Source organism: Etheostoma spectabile, chromosome 11 (assembly GCF_008692095.1).
Source record: "Etheostoma spectabile isolate EspeVRDwgs_2016 chromosome 11, UIUC_Espe_1.0, whole genome shotgun sequence".
In the NCBI taxonomy this organism is placed as follows: domain Eukaryota; kingdom Metazoa; phylum Chordata; class Actinopteri; order Perciformes; family Percidae; genus Etheostoma; species Etheostoma spectabile.
Genome location: NC_045743.1, coordinates 12,807,864 through 12,832,728, shown reverse-complemented (window position 1 = coordinate 12,832,728; position 24,865 = coordinate 12,807,864). Strand labels below are relative to the sequence as shown.

The 24,865-nt window shown below is 42.1% G+C and overlaps 1 protein-coding gene across 3 annotated transcripts in view; it reads left to right on the top strand.

The window, feature by feature from the left end:
- Positions 1-1,062: 1,062 nt before the first annotated feature.
- Positions 1,063-24,865, top strand: part of LOC116697561 (E3 ubiquitin-protein ligase SH3RF3) — a 99,044-nt gene continuing 75,241 nt past the window's right edge. For 2 of the 3 annotated variants that reach the window (XM_032528847.1, XM_032528846.1), the window contains exon 1: positions 1,066-1,805. In XM_032528847.1, the coding sequence (XP_032384738.1) occupies positions 1,398-1,805 (408 nt within the window). In that variant the 5' untranslated portion in view covers positions 1,066-1,397. Of the gene's footprint in view, positions 1,806-24,865 lie in introns of all 3 variants that reach the window. The other variant, XM_032528848.1, reaches the window with a different exon arrangement.

Below are 24,865 nucleotides of genomic sequence, written 5' to 3'. Positions count from 1 at the left end.
TGGGCAGGCAAAGCAAGCCGGCAGTCACGGCTGAGAAACAACGCACGCACACACACACACACACACACACACACACACACACACACAACACCACACCACACACACACACACACATACACACACACATGCACACACTTCCTTGTCCTTTAGGTGTGTTGTGTGCATCACATGACATGACTGTATTTACGCTAAGGTTTGTACTTTTATCCAACAATTGTCCCATTTAATTAAATTAAATTAAAAGTCCTGCATGTCATCTATTAATATATTATCTATGGCTGCTAATGTTATATCTGTGAATTACAACACAAAGCTCAGAGTCTATGCAACCCTCACTTAAAGAAATTATCCAATAATATCCCTATCACACATTACACTCTACCTGATAATACTTTATAATGGTGTATTTTGTTTAGTATGGTCTCACTTGACTACAATAATCCTATATAATCCCTTCAAGAACAAGTACTGTATTTTTAAATAATACTAATGATTTTAGGAATAGTCATGTGTCTTGTAATATTTCTAGTCTATAGCCTGTAATGAAATATTAAATAGCATTTTAGGTTAAAAGTAATGGTAACTTTTTGGAGATCTCAATTGTTCAACCCAGGAGAATCAAAAGATTAGCTGATGTCCACCAGGCGTCGCCAAAAACCAATTTTTCCAAAAACCCAGTTTTTCAGCTGGATAATTAGCCTACTAAGGTAATGAAAATGAAGTACGCCTGTCAGCTGTGTATCACGCGGTGAGACAGACACCACAATACATAGATACAAAGTCAGTTGAAGTTTGATGTTTAAGAATAGAAAGCGAACAAAACAGAGCAAGACAACCTGAAATCTGTTCTGAAGCACAAACTTGGGCCACGGCGTCTTCAGAATGTCATTGAAAATACTGTACGTCATAGCTGAGGCTCGAGTTTGTCTTTGTGAGTAGGTGAGATGACAGAAAACCATTCAGGAACCCCTCGGGTTTGTTAGAAATGGTGTTTCCTTTTTAACCTGTCTCTGTGTTTGTGGGGTCTCTCGCTCTCTTTCTTCCAGTCTGTATCAATCTGTCTCTAGTGCGTGAACGCGCGCCGCAGTTCTGATCGGCGCGCGGAACATGATGATGAGAGCGTGACCTCACCGCTTTCTGCACAGCTGCTGGAGAGAGGGGGGAGACACAGAGAAACAGAGCAAGCAACAGAAACACGTTGAGGGAGGCAGAGAGAAGGTACAGGGGAGAACATTCACAACGCTGGGGTAGCTACGCTGAGCGCGCGGGGACTCTGTCGCGGGTCGTCCGTTGGCTGCTTCCCGCTGGTCCGCCTCCCAGAATGTTCTGTGCCCCCGGTTCATTTCTACGGTACACGAACCAGTCGCCGCGGCTTCCCCACGGACACTGAAGCCCAGATGCTCACCCTCTCCGCCGACATGGACGAGTCTTCGTCTCTGCTGGATCTACTGGAGTGCTCGGTGTGCCTGGAGCGCCTGGACACCACGGCCAGGGTGCTGCCGTGCCAGCATACCTTCTGCCGCCGCTGCCTCGAAAACATTGTCAGCTCCCGGAACGAGCTCCGCTGCCCGGAGTGCCGCATCCTGGTGGACTGCGGGGTGGACGACCTGCCGGCTAACATCCTTCTGGTTCGCCTCCTGGACGGTATTAAGCAGCGGCCCCAGCGAGGGAGCGGAGGAGGAGTAGGCGGCAGGCAGTCCCTGACTGGGGGCTCGCTGCAGGGCTACGCAGCCGGGATATCCGCTTCTCCCCCGGGCAGTGCCATCAGAGAGCTGCCCGTAGCCATCAGGAGCTCCCCTGTGAAGGTTGGTTACTTTCCCACCATCCATATGTAGGCTACCCAAACAATGTTTATATATCAGTGTCACCCTTTTATGAATCCTCATTCATTAAACATACACTTCCATAAAGACTTCCCCTTAAAATCCCCTTTTCAATTCGGCATCCACAAAACATCAACAACTTTAAGATTGGTTCTCACTGCACGCTGCTGCCCAGTTTAGCAGTTGAATTTGGTGGAAGAAGATTTTGAAAATTGTTCAGACCAATTCCTCATTGTTTATCTCCGATGTTTACTGGAAATTGAGAACAGTGTGTTCAGCTGTGATATCCAGCTGTTGTGTGGTTATATAGATGCAAATTGATAGACTGCTCTGAATATTCACGCAGTGACACTGATTGCAGCATAGATTGTTTGATAACAAGAGAGGAACAGACTTGGTAGCAGAGACCAAGTTCTGGAACATGGAGACGGAAAAATAGAAAACAGCAGAGGTGCACATCTGTAGTTTTGTCATAGTTGAAGACAGACATATCCATTGACTGATGCATGTGGTCTATTGATAGCGTTATTATCACCAGTTGTGCCTGTGATATTGCCTGATATGACACTACTTTGGTATCATAATGAGGGTGTCTTTCCTGTGATACCACTGAGATATAATTAATCTGAACTGAGTGATCAAGAGAGAGAGAGAGAGAGAGAGAGAGAGAGAGAGAGAGAGTAAGAGAAACAGAGGCAGAGGGTCACCTGTCTACTGTTGTTGCCATAGTCCTGGTGGGCCCCTTGCCCACAGGCTGCAGCAGTGGGGTATTTCATAACCCAAGTCCAATGGGAGAGAAGTGCTGATCCTTGTTTACTTGCTAGGCAGTGCATCCTATGCCTTGTCTCATGGCTGTGATGTAAGATGTGTTGAAGAATGTGCCTGTAATGTGGCAATTAGACAAGAAATGTGATAGCATCAGCACTGTGCAGGAAGAAATGTTGGTTGTCACTTTGCCTCCAATTGGAATCTAGGATCTTTCACACAAATCTTGCAAAAATGTCAGGCAGTTGTGGTGAGATAGAAAGGCCTAATTCGATTGCAGTTTAATTTCCTAGAAGCTTTGGTATTATGAGGTGCAAAATCTAGGGCTGCAATTTACAACTTTTACTTTTAATTAAATATAAGATACCTTTCAAATTTTTTTTTTTCCAGTTCATTAATTCAATTTTTCAAAGTGTTAAATGTTAAATTCACACATAGACAGGTGCACAGACAGATGGTCCATGAACATATAGGCAAATCCTATGCTATGAAATGTCAAATTATTTTTGTCTGATAGCAGCTAAGAAATCTTTACATATTCATACACAGTCATGTGAGGAGTTGTCAGTATAAATCACAAAGAAACACTGGATTCATGGGAAAAAACAACCATGACCTCACCTCACTGCCAGCTTTCCTTTAAAGGCAGACATGATTTCCAGACCCAATACTTCATGTTGTAACTTGTTAAGACGGATGTACTGTATTTGTCTAAGGTGAGATTTCTCAGCGTGCATGAGGGTGGCCGTGGGTAGGTGTGTTCATGTTTACCCTCAGCAGCTTTTTCTCTGGGTTTAGCGATGTGACCATAAGAGGGATGCAATGAACATTCAAGCTAACAAAAGCATTGCCCCCCCCCCCCCCCCCCACACACACACACTCAGTACAACAAGACTTAACAGGCAAGATAGCCATTGATTGAAGCAGTGAAGCGCTTTGGTGTGAGGAAGTGCAGCAGCAGTGAGTGAGCAGTCAGTCATTCATGGCGATGAACAGGAACTCAAACCCTCAGTGACATTTCCACTAACACTTAGCACTACATTTCAATTCCCTCAATAAATTCTATCGGTCCCTACAGAGCAATTTAAATATCTGTAACATGAAGGACAAAACAAAAGATACAAAAAAGACAATATGGGTTTTTAATTTGTAGCCAAATTCTTATTATAATTTTATGTAGAGCCTAAGGATTGTCTTAATTTGACTAACAGTTTACAATCCAAGGGGATTCACTTCACAGTGTCTTGAAACAGAGAAAAGCAGCTAGTCCTCCCACAGGGAAAGCTAAAACCAAACAAATGATATACGAATTGTATATGACATAATGGACTATTAGAAAACAAATGACAGTAGAAGTTGTGTGAATAGTGTGACTGAAAGAGAGTTAACCTTACATAGAGTGAATGCATGCATGTGATCACATGCACAGTTACACATACACACAAAAATATACGCAGTGCACACTTACTTCTTAGTGGTGTCCAGTCTGTTTGTTTTAAGAGCCCATGTGGAGAGCATTTCACTGTGTACTGTAGCCTTTATTGCTGGTAAACATGCAGGCGCGCACGCACACACACACACACACACACACACACACACACGCACAGACGCACACACACACACACACCTACAGCCCATTATCCTCTTCAATCCCCTGCAGTCACTTTGCCCAAGTCTCCTCGAGGCTCCCCTTGGGACAGGGGCTTGGTGATGAAAGTGTGAATTGATGTCCTCTAACAGTGGGGTGCGTGTGTATTACCCTGCACACAAAGAGCAGGGTTCTTGCAAAGGGAGACAAATCTGATTTTGAGTGACACACTAATGCAGTACCACCACACACACACACACACACACATACAGTTATTGAAGAAGTCACACGGGTCAAACACAACACTCCACGTCATTTGTTAAAGGTTGTAAATGAAAATGAATTTGTTGCTATTGAAATAAAAGAGGCAGACATGCTGGAAGCCCTTGCTGTTTGCGCTCCCTGAGCCTTTGTTGCCAATCTTCTGCTTTCAAACAAAACAAGTAACTTTTTTTTGCCAAGCACCGTGTGAAGTTAACTTCTCAGAAACAGACAATTTGCTTGTCAACTAAAATACCTGCATAGAATAATCTTAACACAAATAAATAGTATCCATTTTCTCAAGAATATTTCATTATACCTATTTAGTGTTATTGTCTGTGTTAAATCAGGCACAGAGTCTAAGCTTAAGTGTTTAATTGCTTGTTTCGTAGATTTCTACGTCTTGGTTTTTGCTCTTTTACCCCAAAGCAGAACTGTTGAGCCTGTTTGCAGCTGATGACTTTGACTAGTCCCTCCTATCAGCTGCAGCGTTGTACATCATCTGTTGCAGAGATGACTCGCCACATGCTCCCCCGTTTACAGATAATAGTGTGAAGACACACAGTATGCAAACAAAAGAGGTGTTTTAACAATGTAACAGTGCCATGTAAACTAAATAATGGGTCTGCAGTACATTTGTGAGAAATGTGTTTTTTTAATTCGGATTAGGGCAATATGTTTATTAGGCACCAGTCTCAGTTTAGTCTGTCAGCCAATCAAAATGATGCTGCTTGAACTCATGCTGAGTCTCTGTCGTGGCACTTTTTTGGTATTATTACAGTATTGTAAATTACAATTTGATTGCAGTGCTGCTGATCCGTTGTGGTTTTTATCCAATCCTCATTCTGATTCATGGCGTATGAGCATGAAAATAAACCAAATTGCAGAATGTTGATTGCTAAAACCTTATTTGGCTGCTAGTCATTTGTCATGGTGTAGTAGAGTTATATGTTCAGTCCTGTTGGTCTGTTTGTTTGTGAGCTGGATATCACAAAAATGTGTGATCAGATTTCAATTTATTTATTTTATTTGTGAAATCTTAGGCCTTTGTCCATGGACAAAGTTATTGAGACACAGAAATATGGCACATGTATGCCGTGGTTGTCTATTTTTTGTACTTGACTGCATCCATAGATTCAATCAAAACATATCTAAAACGTGTTCATTATTGATATAACAAATTCGGAGAATTAAATGCAGCCTTGGTGGAGGTATGTACTCTTCAAAGTGAGTGTTCTTCCTGCTTTATTGTGGTTCTGTCATCCTGCACATTTCCTGCCCAGTCACGACCTTAAGCAATTAGAACAAGTATTCATAGAAACAGTTTACACCATTATTGTCTAATTTGTCTTTTGTGGTTTTGCTTTGATTGGATCAGTTGTCAGTAATGTGCAAAGTTTTAAACAAGCAATATTTAAGACTGCCTAAATTAAAAATGTTATCAAATCCTTACCCAGCAAGGACACTTGTGGATCACCATCAGAAACCTATTGCAATCTGGTGTTTACACTCCACCTGCCCAGTTCCCATCAAAGCCGTGTGGTATAAGGATCCCAACCCTTGATCTTCTCGCCTACCTGTATTTACCTGGGTTTCACTGTGGTGACGCCCAAGGTTACCATGGTAACTACAGCAGCAACGACGCCATCTGCTTTCATCTCTAGAGTGAGACGTTCCCTGTCATTCCTACATAGTATGTGTGTGTGTGCGTGTAAGTATTAGGCAGGGGTTCCAAAAAGGAAATGGTCTGCTACCAATCCCTGTAATGATCCTTTGAACCTGTGCCTTTGTGTTATATTGTCATAAGGGCACAGACGCACACACGCACAAACGCATTCACACACACACACACACACACACACACACACACACACACACACACACACACACACACTCTCTCTCTCTCTATCTATCTTCATGCGTGCTCTACAGCTCCATTAATATTTTATCTTGATATCTCCCACACCTTCACAACAACACAGTGTGAGAAAGCCTCATTTTGCTTTGTTTCTTCTCACACACAAATACACACGCTGGCACACAGACATGCATGCACATTCATTAGTGTTATAAACCGCCCATCTGTAGCAGTAAACAACAAGCTCTCAGTCATTACATTGATATTACCCTCTCACGTCATCAATACTAAACGAAGTCCTGACACACACACACACACACACCACACACACACACACACACACACACACACACACACACAGAGAGAGTTCATCTTCTCAACTTTCTGTATCTCTCTCTCATTTCTCCCTCTCTTTGTGTTTGTGTGTCTGTCTGTCTGTTTGTGTGTGTGCATGTGTGCGTGCGTGTGCAAGCCGAGATTGTCAAACAAAAACACAAATGCACAAACATCCATTTCCTCTATCGTTCTTTTACTCATTCTTTCTCATCTTCTTCTTGATTTTTCTCTGATGTTTGTGGGAAGAGAACTTAATTAATTTCAGTGTTACCACATAATGATGCTTCCCTCCACACACACACACACACACACACACACGTACACGCACACACATACACACACGCACACACACACACACACACACACACCCACGCGCGCACACACACACACATAGAAACAAACACACACGTGCAAGCCCTGCCATTTAAGGAGTAGTTAAAACTAGCCGACTACGCTCTGCATCCCTCGGCTCTCTTGGGAAATATGCTGTTTTGTGTGTGTGCACGAGTTTGTGTATGCAGACAAATAGTAGGCCTAAGCGTTCATCTTTTTCCGTCCTTGTATTTTTGTTTACTAGTTATACTTTCCCTAGAAGACACAGCCCACAAATGGATTATGAATGGTTTGCAATGAAGCTGCCCATGGTCAGCCTTCAACATTTTGTCTTTCAAACTGTTTTGATTCCCAAAATTCACATTTCAGTTGTGTTAATGTGGCCTCTGAATTTTACCTTTACGTGCCTTGAAAAGCATCTTAATTGGCATTTATTTGCTCCATTGAAATACATGGTGGTACTAAAGATATTGTATAAACAGGAATTATTCAACCAACTTGTCAGTAGATTCACTGGCAACAGGTGTATTTTATGTAGAAAACAGAGGATGTTAGCAACAGCTAGTCCAAAAATGATTAAGGTCATTTTGCTTATTTTACTGATTTAAAGGCCTGGTAATATCAGCTTGTGGTAAGACTGGATCTGTGTATTGCAAGTTGTGGATCTAGTGGAATATTATCCAAGAAATATTATCCTCTAGCCCCACTAATCTTGAATCGAAATCAAAAGACAGCTCTGGCTATGTAGTGATAATATAATGTGATAATACGGCAATGCCAAAATGAGCAAGCCTCCTTCTCCTTCTTTTTGGCAGAAGGGTGATCAATCCGTCCACTCGAAATTGTGCCATCATCTGACCTGCCAATATGTTCCTAGTATGTCTTTTTCTTTCTTTGTTTTTATTACATATCAGTGTTCCTCCACAACTTGTGTCCATGTTGCCCTGAAGCTGGGTGATGTCATCTTGCATCCGTCTCATCCTTGGCCCTTTGTCATCCTGCTCAGATATGGAGATGGAAGGCGGTGGGTCAGATGGTGGATTGATGAATGTAGGCAGGATGGCGGTCGAGGGCAACTTATAGCTCCGGTGATGGTGTAATGAGATGAGTGTGTGTGTGTGTGGTGTGGTGTGTGTGTGTGTGTGTGTTGGTGTGTGTGTGTGTGTGTGTGTGTGTGTGTGTGTGTGTGTGTGTGTGTGTGTGTGTGTGTGTGGGTGTGTTATTGTTTAGTTTGTGGGGTTGATGTGTAATGGGTGCTAAAGCCTAAACAAGCTTTGGAGCTTGACTGCCATTCCCTCGGGTGTATGGGTGGAATCCCATCAATCCCATCCCCCAGTTGCACTAATACACACATGGGCACACACACACACACATTAGGTTAAGGGTTAACCCCCTCACTCCTTGTCCTATTGTTACTATGGAGATGAGGGTGAGATGTCACTGGCCACTAGTTAAGCCAATACATTTCAGACAGAGACATGGTGGCATATTTTAGGGTTGAACTTGAAACATGGAACCATGAACATGCTATGACAACATTTAGATTTTAGATATTTAAAGTTGGACAGGAATTCATATTCATCATTTCCTTGGTGTTTGTTTTTGCTTATTTGGTATACATTACAATTACGCAAAGGAAAGAATGTAAGTGTTATTATTTTTCTGCAGTTAGAGCAGCCCCTATGCCATGAATATTTGGTACTGACTGACAACATCTGTACATGCAACGTGATTGGTCACTAAAAGACAATGAAAATATCACTTTGATTCTAACAGCCGAACAGGCAGATAACCAGCTTGGGGCCGACGCTGTTAGCTGCTGCCACATAACATCTAGTGTGCAATACAAACAGCACAATAGGTCTTCGCAAATGTCTCTAAGGGTAGATATGCAACGGTATGTGGACATTGAAAAAGGCGAAGAAACAGCTTGTGTCAATATTCACATATACAGGGCTATGACGTACTCCAGTCGGTAGCGCACCACAGAAATTAAGCGTCTCATTAAGACATATAGACGTATATTTCCAAACAGGTCACCAATGTTACCAACTAACATCAATGTTTTTTGAAATAAGCAGTTTTTTGGACAACGGAGGAAGCAATGACGCGTGTCATGTTGTGTGAAGCAACTTTATAATTAGTGTGCCATCTAGAATCCTGTCCGATGTGGGTGGGCATTCATGTGCCACTTCCTGGTGGGGAAGTCACAGCTTCTGCACTGGCATCCCATGACATGTTTTCCGGCTAATGAAACCAGCAAACAGTCAGACCAAACCAGAGTTTACCCCCTGATACCATCTGGGACTGTCAGTGTGTAAAATTACCCCAAGCTGGTTTAGACAGGTTTTCTGCAATGTAGGAAAAGTGTTCGAGCCACAGCGTGTGACTCCAGATAGTTTTACTTTGGTGTTGAGAGTCTGCTGACTCCTCCAGCAGCATGCAACGTAATGTGTGTGTCTGTTGTAATAACAGATGAGGTTCCACTGGTGATGTGCTTGAAGAAGTGGAACGGTTCTCTTGGGGGACGAGATTCATGGAAACACACTGTGGTTACTCCAGGTGTCAAGCAGTGCAGGTGTGTGTTTGCCTGTGTGTTAATACTCCACAGTTCCTTCCTGTCTTGCTGCAGAAATGCCTCCTGCACCTCCTCCTCATCTTTTTCTGTAATGGAGAGATGTTGAAATGCACCCACCACCCACTTTAGACTTGGCAGGAAACAGAGTCTTGGCGAGAGTAGAGAAGAGAGATCAGTGTACATACACACACAGTGACAGACACATACACGGATACGCACACATCTGAAGAGAATTTGGAAACATGGCAGCAAATTCAGGTCTTCCTCTTCATCGACCTGCTGTTCATTCTCACAGCACTCAACTTCAGTTCATCACCAGCAGTGTTTATGGATCTTTGTGAAGTCATTCCTTTCCCCTCTTTTTTTTCTTTGCCCGGAGGACTGAATGAACTTTCTGAGGTAGTTCAGTCCCTCCTGGAGGATCTTTTTTGTAAATTTAACATTAATTTGTGTTTCTCACATACTTTATGATGTATTATATCATTGAAATTCTTGAAATAATTCAAAGATTAGTTTTGAATCACATACTAGACTTATAGTCTAGGTGTTAAAATACCCTTAACATTATGTAAACAAAAAGATACCAAGCAACATCTATAATAGGAGCCGGAACATGAACATTATAGGAATATTATTGCAGTGCTAGTGGACGACCATATGGCCACCATAAAGTCACTAATGAGTATGACTCATAACAAATTTTGACAACGGGAACATTGTAATAATGTTTTATTTCCACTGAGGATAAATGGGACATTTGTCTGATATGTGTGCTGCTTGCATATGAATTTTTGGGGTCAGATAAGAACTTTTCAGGTTATTTAGGGACACAGTCTGATCCACAGTATTCATGGCTGCCGGACAACTGTGATCAGCTTTCCACTCTGACGTCTGTGTCCAAACATCCACTCCTGGCTGTGTGTGTACGTGCACGCGTTTGTGTGTGTGTGTCTGTGTGTGTGTATTGGAATGGTGTTTGGTGGTGGTGGTTTGTATGGACTTAGAAATTAATGTGTTATGTACTATGGGAATAAATCATGTGCATATGTGTGGCATTTGGCTGTTTTATGAATAATTTCTCAACCTTTATGATCCTGGACTTGAGATTTTACAATGAGGTTGGTGTGTGTGTGTGTGTGTGTGTGTGTGTGTGTGTGTGTGTGTGTGTTTAAAGGGTGTGTTGCGGGTTATGGTAGTTTATTGGAAGGAAAAGTAGTTTGCAAGGAATTTTGGAAGACAGTCATGTAGTGCATTTTTGGCTTTGGGTCTGGCGTATGTATGTGTGTGTATAGGGGGGATCTGGCAGTTTACTCCCTCCAGGACAAGGTTTATGTAAGCAGTGCAAAGCGAGGTCAGATACCACCCTCCGTCCGGCTGTGTTCTGTTTAAACTGGGAACAATGGAACCTCTGGGAAAATCAAACTCCTCTGCTCTTAAATTTGAAAAGCCTTAGGCTACTCTTTCCAGAGACACTAAGCTGGCTGCCATTCTCTCAGGTACTTGTTATTGTACAGCCACTACATCTCTGACCTCAGACCTGTTTATTCTTGCTCTTAAGTGTGACCATAAGAAACCAAGACAAAGAGGGAGAGAGAGAGAGAGAAAGCGAGAAGATGAGACATATCAACAGAGGCATGTTGTCATGGTAACATGCACAGACCAGTCTGGAGCTCATCAGCATTAAATAATTCTATTCTTGTCAAAAGAGGAAGGGGTTGATGTTTAGCAAAATGTTTGTGCTTGTAAAAGTGAAGTTTTCCCGACATCCTGTGTTCCAGAAAAAAAAAAAAAATTGCATTGAATCTGTTCCAAGTTAAATAGGAATTTCAGAAACAAATGGGTCACTAGTATAAAATATACTGTAAGGGCTAGTACAGGCGTCCTTGGCGATGGTATTGTTTGTTTACAGTTATTGCAATGAATCAAATGTCACACCTAATGTGGTTATGATTTGTAGGCACATGACACAATATTACAGTGGTTAGAGATGACTGTAATCTTGAACATTTGAATTACAAGTTAGTAGTATGGTAATACGCAGAAGATGCCAAAAGGCAAAAAGGCCAAACATCTATCTTTTGGGTAGACTGTGTGAATTTTTCTCCTAAAGAACAAATCCACTCTTGCTATGTAAGCAACTAGTTTGAGCCTTTTTTCTATGTATCCCAGTGCCATTCATGTCCAGAGACAGCTTGCCACTTCCTTCCTCAGGGAGTCTGTATGTGCCTGTACCAGTATGCAAGAGAGTATGTGTGAGCGTCTCAATAGGAAAACTCTAAAGAGAAGCCCAGTGTGAGGATAAATTGTGTTTTGCTGGCTCTTAGTGTAAGGTGCTTATCACAACCACCTGCTGGTAACAATTTATAGTCAACTGCATTAAGCGTAGGCGTTACATTTGCCAGTACAATACACCAGTGGTTCCCAACATTTCTCACATTAAGGACCCCTACATTGACACTAATTGCCCACCGGGACCCCCATTTAAAAAAGTTTTTTTTCCCCCGGGAGCCTGATCTCGGGGCGTTTTTTTTTTAGATTTTTATTACAGAAATTTATAAAACCCTGACCAAAATAGTCCCCAAAACTCTGCATTTGGGGCAAAGGGTTGGAATTTTCAAAATAAATACTAGATAATAAATAATGTTTCCCCCTCTTTTTGTGGGAGGTCCGGAACCCCCTAAACGACTTAGGGGGGGTTCCAAAATCCGCAAGAGTGTCTAGTCCCTTGACTCGTGTAAAAAGAAAAAACTGCAGTGAAAAGCTGCTCTTTTTTACAGCTAATCCATCATTTAAAAAAAACCCAACAAACCCAAAACCAGCAAAAAAACGTGCGGGAAAAAAAGGGCAGAACGTTCAAATTTGAAAAAAAAAGGAAAATCCCAAAAAGCAACCTTATTATTTTCCCCCAAAGCAAAAGGTTTTAATGGGACTTCGCATTTAAATCAGTTTCTTAGTTGAGGGTACTTGCGAGAGTCAAATCAAAAAAAGAATGGCAAAATCCAGATTGAAATTTTGAGTCAAAACCCAAAAAAATGGATCCTATTTTCCCTAATCAACTCAATCCCCCCTCTTTTCCCCGCCCAGAACAAACCCCAGGGTTTCTCACCTCCTCAAACCCCAAAGCATAACACAAAGGGTTTTCTATTTAAAAAATGTATGTCAAGCCCAAACTTTTATTACTTATCAGTTTTACCCCAAAAGACAGTGCTGAACTAATCTCCGGCAATGGTTAATTTAAAATAAATTGTCTTTAAAAAAAATGGGGTGCCTCTTTTCAAAATGCAAAATTTCATATTAACTTCAAAAACCTCGCAAATTACAATGTAAAACTATATTACACATAATCAACCAATGGGATCTAATATTGGGAAAATGTTTTCATACGGGATCATCTTATTTAACTGGGGCAAAAAGTTTCTTTCTCTTGGAATACTAAACCCTCAGTTCTTTCCTGCTGCTTGCTCCGTCAACTCTTTCTCTTTCGTTTTTCCCACCTTTTTCATTACCCCCTCTCGGGTCTTTGAGTGATTTTTTGCCCCTTTTTGGAGAGAGACTTCCTGGGAAAATGATTGCACCCAATTTCTCCATTCAGCTCTCCATTCATTCTCTTCATCAGTCCTCAGACAGCTGGCCGAGGTCCAAACTCCCCTCGAGCCCTTTTTCCCCAGTCCCCCCCTTCTAAAAAAACCACCTTTGGGGCCCATCTGCTGTTGCCTGGCACGCTCCCTATCCTGCCATAAAGGAACCCTCGTACCTCCCCAAACAAATGGGCTTTTTTTTAAAACGGGGAAAAAAAACAGCCTTGCGCTTAAACCCTATCTTTTTTTGAAGGTTATGTCGTTAAAAAAACAGGGCGCTTAAAGTTAAAAAAATGAAAATTTTTTTTTTTGGTCTTCTTTTTGCCCCCCCCGGGGAAAAGTTTTTTGGTGCACTGTTTTACTTTCCCTTTCCCTTCTTTCACCATGATGATAACCACTATTATATCATTGTGTACTCAGTTTTGTTCTTCCTTTTGAAGCATTTTCTTTTAACGTTTCACTTTTCTGCCCTCGTTTTTCAATAAATAGGTTTTGCTTCCTTCTCGGGCCTTGAACTTTTTGGGTCCTGGGGTTTAAAACGCGGGTCTTTTTTTTTAATTTGGGCTTTTTAATTACCACTGGGGAGGGGCTTTTTTTGGAACCCTTTCCCTTCCACTGAAAATATGGTAAATCGTGTTCTTTAAAAAAACCCCGTTTTGGCCATCCCAACCCAGGGCCCAAGGGAACACTTTTCCCTCCAGTATATCTATTATTTTAAAAAATAAGTTTCTGATGTCTTCCTCTTCTATCTGTATCCAAGCAAAGGCTATCTATTAAGACAAATCAATTAGTATCAAATCCCTATACAAGCACCGATAACAGCCCGACATAGAGGATTAGAAACTGTGTGTGTGTGTGTGTGTGTGTGTGTGTGTGTGTGTGTGTGTATTCGTGCATGCATGTGATATGGTTGTCAATATTTCTTTCATTTGCATTTACCATTTTTATATACAGTGAATGACGGTTTCCAGCCTCAAAGCCACATTGTTGAAAGGAATCTTGTTTTTTTTTTTTTTTTAAATACATGTGCAAGTTGAGTTATCTGGACTTTAAGGGATTAAACAAAACATTTTTAAAAAATGCTGCTTGTACAGAGGAATCAATAAAAAAAAGTATGCATTATTACTATTGAAGTGAGTATGGAATGTTTGAAATATTAATGAATATTGTTTCAAATCACAGCCTTAAAATCAAAGATCCTGAATTGATTGTGTGTTTTTCAGCTTTATTATTGCGTGATGGGATGGATGGTTCCCATTAGAGTTACAGAATATAGACTCTGTCAATACTGGTTCTTATTAAAGCTGCTAAAGATGTGTCTGTTATCTGCTAGTGCCTTATCATTCTGAAGCACAATAAGCTGCACAAGAGAAATCTCTTCCAGCCAGACAACACAAAAAAATGAGGTTCTTTATGTTTTGGAGGAAATCATTTTAGCTCATGAAAATTGAAGAGAAAGTTGACTACAAATTGATACTTTTGATACCATAACCATAATTTGATTAAACTTGTAAAGAAGTGACACAAACCATTTGTCCCACCATGAATGTCATTTGTCACAGAGCAACCTGAACAGCAGTGTCCTGTCATGGCCTAGTTCCACCATCATACCATCATGTCCTAAAACTTTTGTCTCAGGCAATCAAGACCAAAACTAGGCTGGGAGTGCAGCATTGAACAAAAGTCTTAGGTGGATCATCTCAGTATTCCCTTTTTTTTTTTTTTACAGTTTTCAAAGTGACTTGCGATGGTTGTGTTGGCAGCATTAATCAACTGGGTGGAAATGTGCTGGGGAGCCACAGGAGATACTGGCACAGTAGTAAAACTGGGACAGTGTCAGACCCTGCAGCCATGGCTTTTCCCGTTTCCTCCCTGAAAAAACACATTCTTTCATACATTAACCCCATTTTTCTCTTCATCAACACACTCCGCCTTTCTATCTAGCCCTCCTCCATGCGTCCTCTTTCTCTTTTGCACCAGTCTTTCCAGTATCCCAGCTCCTTTCAGTTCCATTATTCTTCTTGGAAATGTAAAGATATAAACTCTATTGGTAATTGTCTATTGTTGATATATAATTACAAGTAATATTAACAGATCCTGAGGAGTAAAGTAAAAATGAATGTATGTCAGTGCCATAATAGGAAGGAAACCACAGTTTTAAATAAAGCTGTCAGTGTATTACAAAAAAGAATCAAGAAATATATTTTAAAAAATCAAATACAAAACAGAATTCTTTATTTGTAGTTTTACAGGGCTGACAAACTGTTAAAAAAAAGGTTACACAAGTATTTTTGACTCACTTAACTAAGGCCGTGGTTACACTTGATCTGGCGCATCTGATCACAAAAGTCATTAAAAGGACAAGTGTGTCGACGTGTTAGCTCAGTTGGTAGAGCAGGCGTACATATATAGAGGCGGCCGCTCCTCGACATAGCGGCCGCTGGTTCGACTCCGACCTGCAGCCGTTTACTCCATGTAACCACGGCCTGAGTAGCTACAGAAGCATCAAGTTGAAAGAATACAGTTTTGTTATGGTATTGTTTATTACTTTCCAGCGATTATCACACACAGCAGCTTGAAGGCTTTCTCTTTTAGCTGAAGGCAGGAGGTATGTGTTTATCTAAAGTCACTAATTTGAGTGATTTACAAAGATCCACTTTGGTTTGTGTGATCAAATCTTGCAGTTACTAAATAACCAGACATTTGTTCTTTTACTAGTTGGTCATAGCTCGTTTTTGCCAGCATAAAAACTCATCAGGACCACTGGAGTCACACAATGTACCTAGTTTTGTTTTCACCCAGTGCCATCAGTTCACTGGAGCAGCAGCTGTGTGTGTTTGTTTGTTTCCACCAGGTTTGGCACAAACGCCTGAAGCACTGCATGTATAATTGCCATAGAGATTTACCTGTAGACCGGAAACAATCATTTCTAAATGAAAATCCATTGTAGGAGAAACTCATGATCGTTACAGGCATGGTCAGTTTATGCAACCATGCAAACATATAAAGAGACTATTGTTTCATTACCATTTTGGCAAAAATGACTAAATAATAATGCACATAGATAAATCATCATATCATCAAAATCAATTCATATAAGTATTAATGTGCTTTTCGTTGATCGTAGTTATTGTACCACAGTGTTGTTTGTATCTGCACATGTGGTAATTCAGGGTTCAACGCTAAGGTTCTGTTTTACTTGTTCGGTCTGGGGGGAAAAAATGAAATACTTTCACTAATTAAATTTTTACTGTTTAGTTATTCAAGGAAAAGCATTGAAAAAAAGATTTGGAAAAAAACGTCAACAAATATCAAAAAACAAGTCAACGTCCAGAGAAAACCCCCCGTCAAAGGGTCAAAAAACCTTTCAAAAAACAAGTCTCAAGCATCAAGCGCCAACTCAATTCTTAATTGGCCAAACAGCACATTTAAATCATGATGATATGATGATGCCCAAACGGGCAAGTGCATTGTTATATTTACTTGCCCTAGGCCATCGGGCCACCGTTATTGTTGAACCCTGGGACGAGTTTCCTCTCAAAATACGCTACTTTTAAATCTCTACTACCTGTCAGTTCATTGTAGTGGGAGGGCGCTGCTCTTACAGCCGTTGTTACCACGATTACCTAACACCCGTCCCTAACGCACGCACACTGAGGATGTGTGATAATGCCACCTTGTTTTTCTCACCCTGCAGCCATGATGATACCAAAAGTAGTCCGACATCCCCACCGTGCCCTCTCAGATGTCAAAGCTTCTTTCCAAAATGACTAGCACACGAGCAACCTTCTCAAAGCAGTCCTCTGTTTCAGCTGCATTTTAACATAACTTTGACAAAAATAAACCCAGACATGAAGCCTACTTTATTGTCTGTTTTGCTTTGAAACTGTAACCCAAGTGATGCTGCAAGGTCCTGTAAAAGCATGAAATAGTTGTGCCTACACAAACTTCTGGGCAGAAAATCAGCAGTTATTTTTCTGCCTTTTTCAAACACCCCTAATAGATATTCTCAGTATACACTTTGAAGAGTGACTACTGGGGCAAAGAAAAATTACAATATTTTAGAATATTTTCTTGTATTCTCGCTACTCCCACTGTGTGTTTACATATCGTTGTGAAGCTGGCAAGTCTTTAGTGTCTCGCACTCAAGGGAAGAGACACGGCTTTGTCTCTCCGAGGCTTGTTTTTTTTATTTTGAGTACAGGATGTTTTGCTGTGGTGGTGTAAATTTAAGCTGTGATCCATCGCTGCATCATAGTTCAAACGTATACATGTGAAATATTCTTACTGCCCACAGTGACTAATAGAGTTATCATCCTCAATACCACTCACAGAATTCACCAGTAAGTAGCCAGTGGCCCATGCTGATGATGATGACCCATCCTGACGGGAAACTGTAAATTGGTTTTAAAATGTCAGTGTCCTGGGTTTTCCCCTGTCCATTGTCTAAGGCATGATGGGAAAGGCTTGAGCTCCCCCTACATGTAGCATTCTTGGCCATGCCCCAAACACTGATTCTACAACAGGTGTTTTGCCTTTGTTAGCTGATGGACAACACCTGCTGTGACATCACTGGTTGGAGTGTGGTCAGGGGCAACATGCTTGAAAGTCTCCCCCGATAAGAAAGCAGTCGAGCAGCAGTTTAGATCACTGATGAGTTCTGAGGAGTTTTTTGTGATTCATTGCACTAGTGCAGTAGCTTAGGCACACTTCAATATGACAACTAGGAGAAAACTAAATAAAAATATTCTCTATAAGCGATAAAACATTGTACAAAAGCCACCACCCTCTTCAATTTATCTACTGGCCATGCTCCAGTTCTGCTGTTGCCCTGTTTTAATAGTTCCTCTTTGTTCTCGGCACTGTCTTTCCCTCTTATTTTCTCTCCCTCTGGTTTTGAGTGACACTACTGTGCTTCTTTATATCTGCTGAATTCAGCTGCTGCAGCTTTAGACACACACACTCACACATATTCTCACACTTTTTAAGACATAAAACAATGTCAGCAGGAAGGCTTTTCCTGGCGGCCTGTTTTTCTGTGCATTGTATGATCTTGGTTGTATTAAAGGAAACACTTTGCAGTCACACCTATTCAGTCACGCTCTTCTATCGCCACCAGAAAATTGAATTTCTACCGCTGTTGTTCCCTGTGATGTCCCTGTCCCAGATAAGTCACTCTTATACATCACTCTGTACATGCATATACACACACATAATCATTTACACACATGCACACAGTAGTAGGCCAACACTATTGTTTTGTTGACAATTGTCAATACTGTAGCTGGTATTTCTGCTCATTTTTAATGACTTCCAGATTGTCTGTTTCCATGCCAAAAAAGTAGTTAGTCGTCTCTCAAAGCAAAAGTCTCTCTCAAATAATATAATTTTGTCTCTGTTTTTGAATATCTTTAGATTTTGGACTGCCAAACAAAATAAGCAAATTAAAAGTTAAAAAAATAAACAACAAAATGATGAATCAATTCATTTGGAAAATAGTCAGCGGAGCTGAAAGAATGACTCAGTCAATCAAGAGAAACTATTTTCTGAATTGATGAATTACCTCAGTCCTTTTTCAAGCAAGAATGTCAAACATTCTCCGGTTCTAACTTCCAATATGCAGATGTGATGCTTTTCTCATCTAACACCATGCTGAATCCATGCAGCTAAACTGTGACTGATGCAAACAGTGTGACTTTGTGGCGCCTCTAGCATTGAGCATAAAGTTATTTCATAATATTGACTTATAGTAGTGTGTTAACGTGGCCTTCACATGCATCAAACAGGAATCCTCGCAGCATCTACCACAGTGCATTTCTGTTTTAGACAGCTTATGGTTAAATGTTTCCCTCTTTCTACATAGTTGTATGTTTTATTTCCATATGTGGGAGACAGTAATCAGCTTGATTGTGTGTATAAGTATAGTTCTGTGTATTCTCACTACGATAAAGTGAAGAATTTCTGCTGACTGACATTCCTGTTCGCAGACAGGCTACATTCCCAGCCACAAGCTGCACATGCTGTAAGAAACCACTCTCTCTCTCTCTCTCTCTCTCTCTCTCTCTCTCTCTCTCTCTCTCTCTCTCTCTCTCTCCCTCCCTTTGTCTCTCTCTCTCTCTCTCTCGCCCTCCCTGTCTCCCTCCCTCTCTCTCTTTCTCCCTCTCTCTCTCACTTTCTCTGTCTCTCTCACACACACACATTCAGAGGACAATGGTTTATGTCTAACGGGAAGATTTGTGGCATACACAAAACACTCACGCTCACCGGACTGATTGAGCAGTCTGTAACAACAGATGGCTCTGAACCCTGCAGATGTTTGCGTGTGTTGCTGTTGTCAATTGTGAATAAAGAGTACTTGTTTTCCATAATTGGGTCTTATGACTGGCGTGTTGCTCATGAGGCACATACACACGTGCAAATAATGATTGATTTGGTTTTGATGGGTTTTCCAATAGTATTTTCTTTTGCACTGACACACACCAATGGACACTGATCTGTGTGTGAGAGAGAGAGAGAGAGTGGAGCTAGTCTGGTGTCTATTTGCATTGCTGAGGCTTCCCTGTATGCGGTATGTGAGCTGCCAATGTGTGTGTGTGTGTGTGTGTGTGTGTGTGTGTGAGAGAGAGTGTGTGTCCTTGGCCACTTCTGTTTGACCTGCCATCTGAATGAGGTATTTGACAGCACTGTCCCAGAAAAAGCACAATGCAATATGATGAACTTAACCAATTTAATATTGATAATGATAAGCTCCTCTACCTGTGGAGAACATTTTAGTTTACTGAAAGATGGGAACAGAGCAAGGATTTAATGTTCTGCTTCAGAACACCATTGTGTTGTTTTTAAACCAGTCACTCTACAGCATAGAGGAATAATCTGTATTAGGCTTGGATAATTGCTAGAATTAATGAATTGTTATGAATTAACCTCTCCACCACGATAAGGTGATGGTTCATCACCTTATCGTGGTGGAGAGGTTTGTGTGTCCCAATGACCCTGAGGGCTGTGTTACCTGGAGCTGTGTGCTCCTGGTAGGGTCTCACATGGCAAAGTGGTCTCAGGTGAGGGGCCAGACAAAGAATGGTTCAAAAACCCTATGAGTGAGCGAGGCAGAGAGAGAGTGACCGTGCCCGGAGGAAGCCAGGCCCAGAAAGAGGATTTGCCATGGAGCCCGGTTGGGCACAGCCCGAAGAAGCTACATGGCACCCTTCTCTCCATCCCATGGACCCACCACCTGTGGGAGGAACTGCTGGGGTCGGGTGTGCTTCCACATGGGTGGAAGTGAAGGTCAGGGGCCTCGACGGACCAAACCCGGGCGGCAGAGGCTGGCTCTGGGGACGTGGAATGTTACCTCTCTGTGGGGGAAGGAACCGGAACATGTGCGGGAGGTGGAGCGCTACCAGTTAGATCTGGTGGGGCTTCCCTTTAGTCTCGGTTCTTGAATCATACTCCTGGATAGGGTTTGGACTCTGTCCTACTCCGGAGTTGCCCAGGGTGGGAGGCGCCGGGCGGGTGTGGGGATACTCACAAGTCCCCGGCTGAGCGCAGCAGCGTTGGAGTTTACCCCAGTGGACGAGAGGGTTGCCTCCCTACCCCTGCGGGTGATGGGGGGGAAAACTCTGACTGTTGTTTGTGCATATGCACCAAACAAGAGTATTTGGCCTTCTTGGAGACCTTGAATGGAGTCCTGTAAGGGGCTCCAGTAGGGGACACCATAGTTCTGCTGGGGGACTTCAATGCACACGTGGGCAATGATGGAGATACTTGGAGAGGCGTGATTGGGAGGAACGGCCTCCCTGATCTAAACCAGAGTGGTGGTCTGTTGTTGGACTTCTGTGCTACTCATGGATTGTCCATAACACCATGTTCGAACATAGGGAGGCTCATAAGTGTACGTGGTACCAGAGCACTCTAGGCCAATGGTCAATGATCGATTTTATAATCGTTTCATTTGATCTGAGGCTGTATGTTTTGAACACTTGGGTGAAGAGAGGGGCGGAGCTGTCAACTGATCACCATTTGGTGGCGGGTTGGGTCAGGGGAGTGGGGAGGACTCTGGACAGACCTGGTAAACCCAAATGGGTGGTGCGGGTAAATTGGGAACGTCTGGAGGAGGCCCCTGTCCAACGGACTTTCTACTCACACCTCCGGCTGAGCTTTTTGTGCATCCCTGTGGAGGCTGGGGGCATTGAACCTGAGTGGACAATCTGCAAAGTTTCCATTGGTGAAGCTGCAGCGGGGAGCTGTGGTTTTAGGGTCTTAGGTCCTTCTCTTATACTAATTTGTTTCACCCCATTCAAATGTAGTTATCAGTAATTCCACTAAAAATAATGCCAGTGGAGTACAACTGGGTTTAAGTCAGTGTAATCTGATTCAGTCTACTTTAATTCACTGCCATCTAATCCTCCTCACTCCACTATAGTCTTGATATGTCTGGTATAATCCAGTTCCGTATAATCCACTAATTCAGTATTATCAGTTTTAGAACCGCATGATCCAGATCAGTTCAATAAATCCCATTTCAGTCCAACATAATCTGGTTCAGACCAGCTCAGTTCATATGGTGAGGATGTGAATGTGTTTTTGGTCCAAGCGGAAAGACAAATGCTCTCAGTCCCTCTCTCTCTTTGCCTGCATGAACGAGGTTATGATTGACCCGCTAAGTAGACAGATGGAGGAAGGTGTGTGCGTCTGCATGGGTCCGTCTGTACCAGCAGTCCCTTCCCCTGGTTTTGTGGTTTTGGCCAGACTACTCGGACACACACACACGCACACACACACACACACGCACACACGCACACACACAGACACAGACACACACACACACACACACAGACACACACACACACACACACACACACACACACACACACACACACACACACAGTTGTATTTGCTATACTCTACTTAGATGTCTGGGCACAGTCTGTCTAAGATCCTCTTTACACGTGTGCATCGTAAACATGCAGCATATGTATAATGTGTGTATGTCAGAGAGTAAAAAATAATCCTTGTTGGTTGAGTGCACCTCAGACTGACTGAACCACAATTATGGCTACAACCTACTCCTCACGCTGTATTTTTGGCAGCATGTGAGCGAGGCCCCAAAGTTTGTGGTACTGTCTGTTTGTTCAAGGAAAGGTTGTAGGTGCTATAAAGAGACACCCAGGGTAACAATGAGAAATAAACAGAGAAAGGTAGAGAGACTTAAAGGTTTGGTTCTGTGACCTAAGCTCCCCTCTCTCTCTCTCTCTCTCTCTCTCTCTCTCTCTCTCTCTCTCTCTCTCTCTCCCTCTCTCTCTTTCTCTCTCTCTCTCTCTCTCTCTAAGGGGTCTTGCAGCTGCTCCAAGTTGTCCTATGGTAAGGATGTCAACAAGCAACTGCAGCCTAGTGATGACAACGACAACCCACCCAACAGAAACACACATATCCACTCACATGCACTGATGTTTACCTGTCAGTAGGCCTGCACGATTAATCGTTTCAAAATCACGATCTCGATTCCACCTGTTTACGATTTAATTTTTAAATAACTTTAAATTTTTTTAATGACTTTTATTCTCATTTAATTTGATGAGCCGACTGCATCGCAAACGCTACTACTTTCTTCTGTGAGCTTTAAACATAAACTGTATAAAATAGGTTTTAAAGAGCTCCCAAGCGCTGCAATGCTTCATTCAAGCCTCTATGTTTAAAGGCTTGTGGTGATGCGCAATGGGCTATAGGTGCCAAAAAATCGATGTTTGGTACTGCCAATTTGTTTTGTTTTTTCATGGTTTATGTGTGCAATAAACAATACACTTCGTGAAAAAAAAAATTGTGGCAGAGAATCGTGATATCAATTTTATGCTAAAAATTTGTGATTCATATTTTTCCCTAAATTGTGCAGGCCTACCTGTCATCTCTCCTGATTTCGATAATTGGACATTAGGCAATTGCACTTGTTTCCATGCAGCTTAATCTATTTCAAAACAAGGGGAGAAACCTTGGTAGGACTAACTTAAAGTGAGATCCCCCTCAAGGGCGATCTGTTGATGGGTTCCGAGAGTGGGCTGGTGGCTGATTTTCTCTGTTGTTAGATAGTGGAGGTCAACACTGGATGAGAGATTCAGTTGGCTGCCTGCAGAGTAGGAAGTGACTTGGTGTACAGGGAAGGTGTGATTTGCTCAGTTGCTGTCAACACCTGTGAGGTGTTAGATGGCTCTGTGTAGAAGAAAGGTTGACTTTATTTAAACATCACTGTATCACTCATCATCAGTGTAATCACTTTAAACATCTCTTTTAGTTAGATTTGAACCTTACGCTGACCTCCATATCTTTGTTGTCTTCGCGTGCCCTCTTCCGGGATCCTTCAGGCAGAGGGTCATCCACAACATAAGCAACAACTGTAGGCTGGTTCTGTGTGCTGTAAATTAATTCAACACACAAAGTCCTGTTTGAAGCATCTGGAGACAGGACTTTGTGTCCTATGCATAATTATTGTGTGTGGACTCAGTGTCAGATCAGCAATTATCAAAGGTCTGTCCATTAAGTTTTGGCTACTGGAGCACAGTTTGACAGCGTATTCATTACATGTCATTTAGCTGACGCTTTTATCCAAAGCTACTTACAATTGCTATATATGTCGGAGGTAGCTGTCTTGCTCAGGGACACATTGGTTAGCGGTTAAGTATCGCAGTGAGAATTGAACCCAGTTCACTGCGCCATCACCACCCATATTCGGTTCAGCAGACTCTTGTAATTTCTGCCCTGCATAAAAGATGGCTATCCCCTCTGTCAAAATGGAGTAAAGACTTAACTGCCCGTCGCAATCAAACACTTTTGAGAAGCAGGTTTCTCCTTTATGTCAGCCACAAAATCAAATTTCAGATTAGAGTGGATGTAGACAATGCCATCCCATAGCGATTTTGTCGAAAAAATACATGTACCGTTCCACCCCTACTTTAGCCCAGCCTGCACTAAGGATATGCGTGTTTTGATTGTAAGGATTTCTCTGGATTTAGTGTTTGAGGATTCACCCCTATCACCAGGCTGATTGGAAACACATCCTCCAACCATCTGCTCGCTCCATCTGACACCCCAGTCCGCTCCATCCCTTCCCTTTCCTTTTTTATACAATTTTATTCCTCACTTGCAACATTTCACTCTCCCACTCACCCTTCCATTAGGAAATCTTCCTCCTCTATATCTCCTGATGTGTTCTCTATAGGAGGTCTGCACATTATCTTGCAATTGACATACAGGGTGGTGTGTACAGTAATTGTCATTCCATATGAGCATACGGCATGCTTGGTTTCCCACGGAAGGCAAGAACAGTGTCATTAGTGCATTTTTGACCATTACTGAGGCAATGGAGAATGAAAGAGATCCTGATTTTGGGGCATCATTAAAGTATGTCCTCTTCTTCAGTATGCAAGTTACCCTCCAAGAACCATGTACCTTTATAAAATAGTAATTTTTGGACCAGTAAAGGAACATGCTGACTTATTGGGACTTAAGCTCATTCACTGTATTAGATACGTTCATACCCTTCTCATCTCCATGCATGTTGTAACTCTGTCTGGCGCACCGACCGCTAGCCTAGCTCACCACAGATCGTGGAGGTATCCGGCTCCAACTAGCCTACTGCTCCCAATAAGTGACAAAATAACATGTTCCTATTTACATGTTGTGATTTGTCGTAACATTGTGTACAAATTGTGTGTGTGAACTTATCTAACTCCGGGGGATACGGTGAATAAGCTGAAG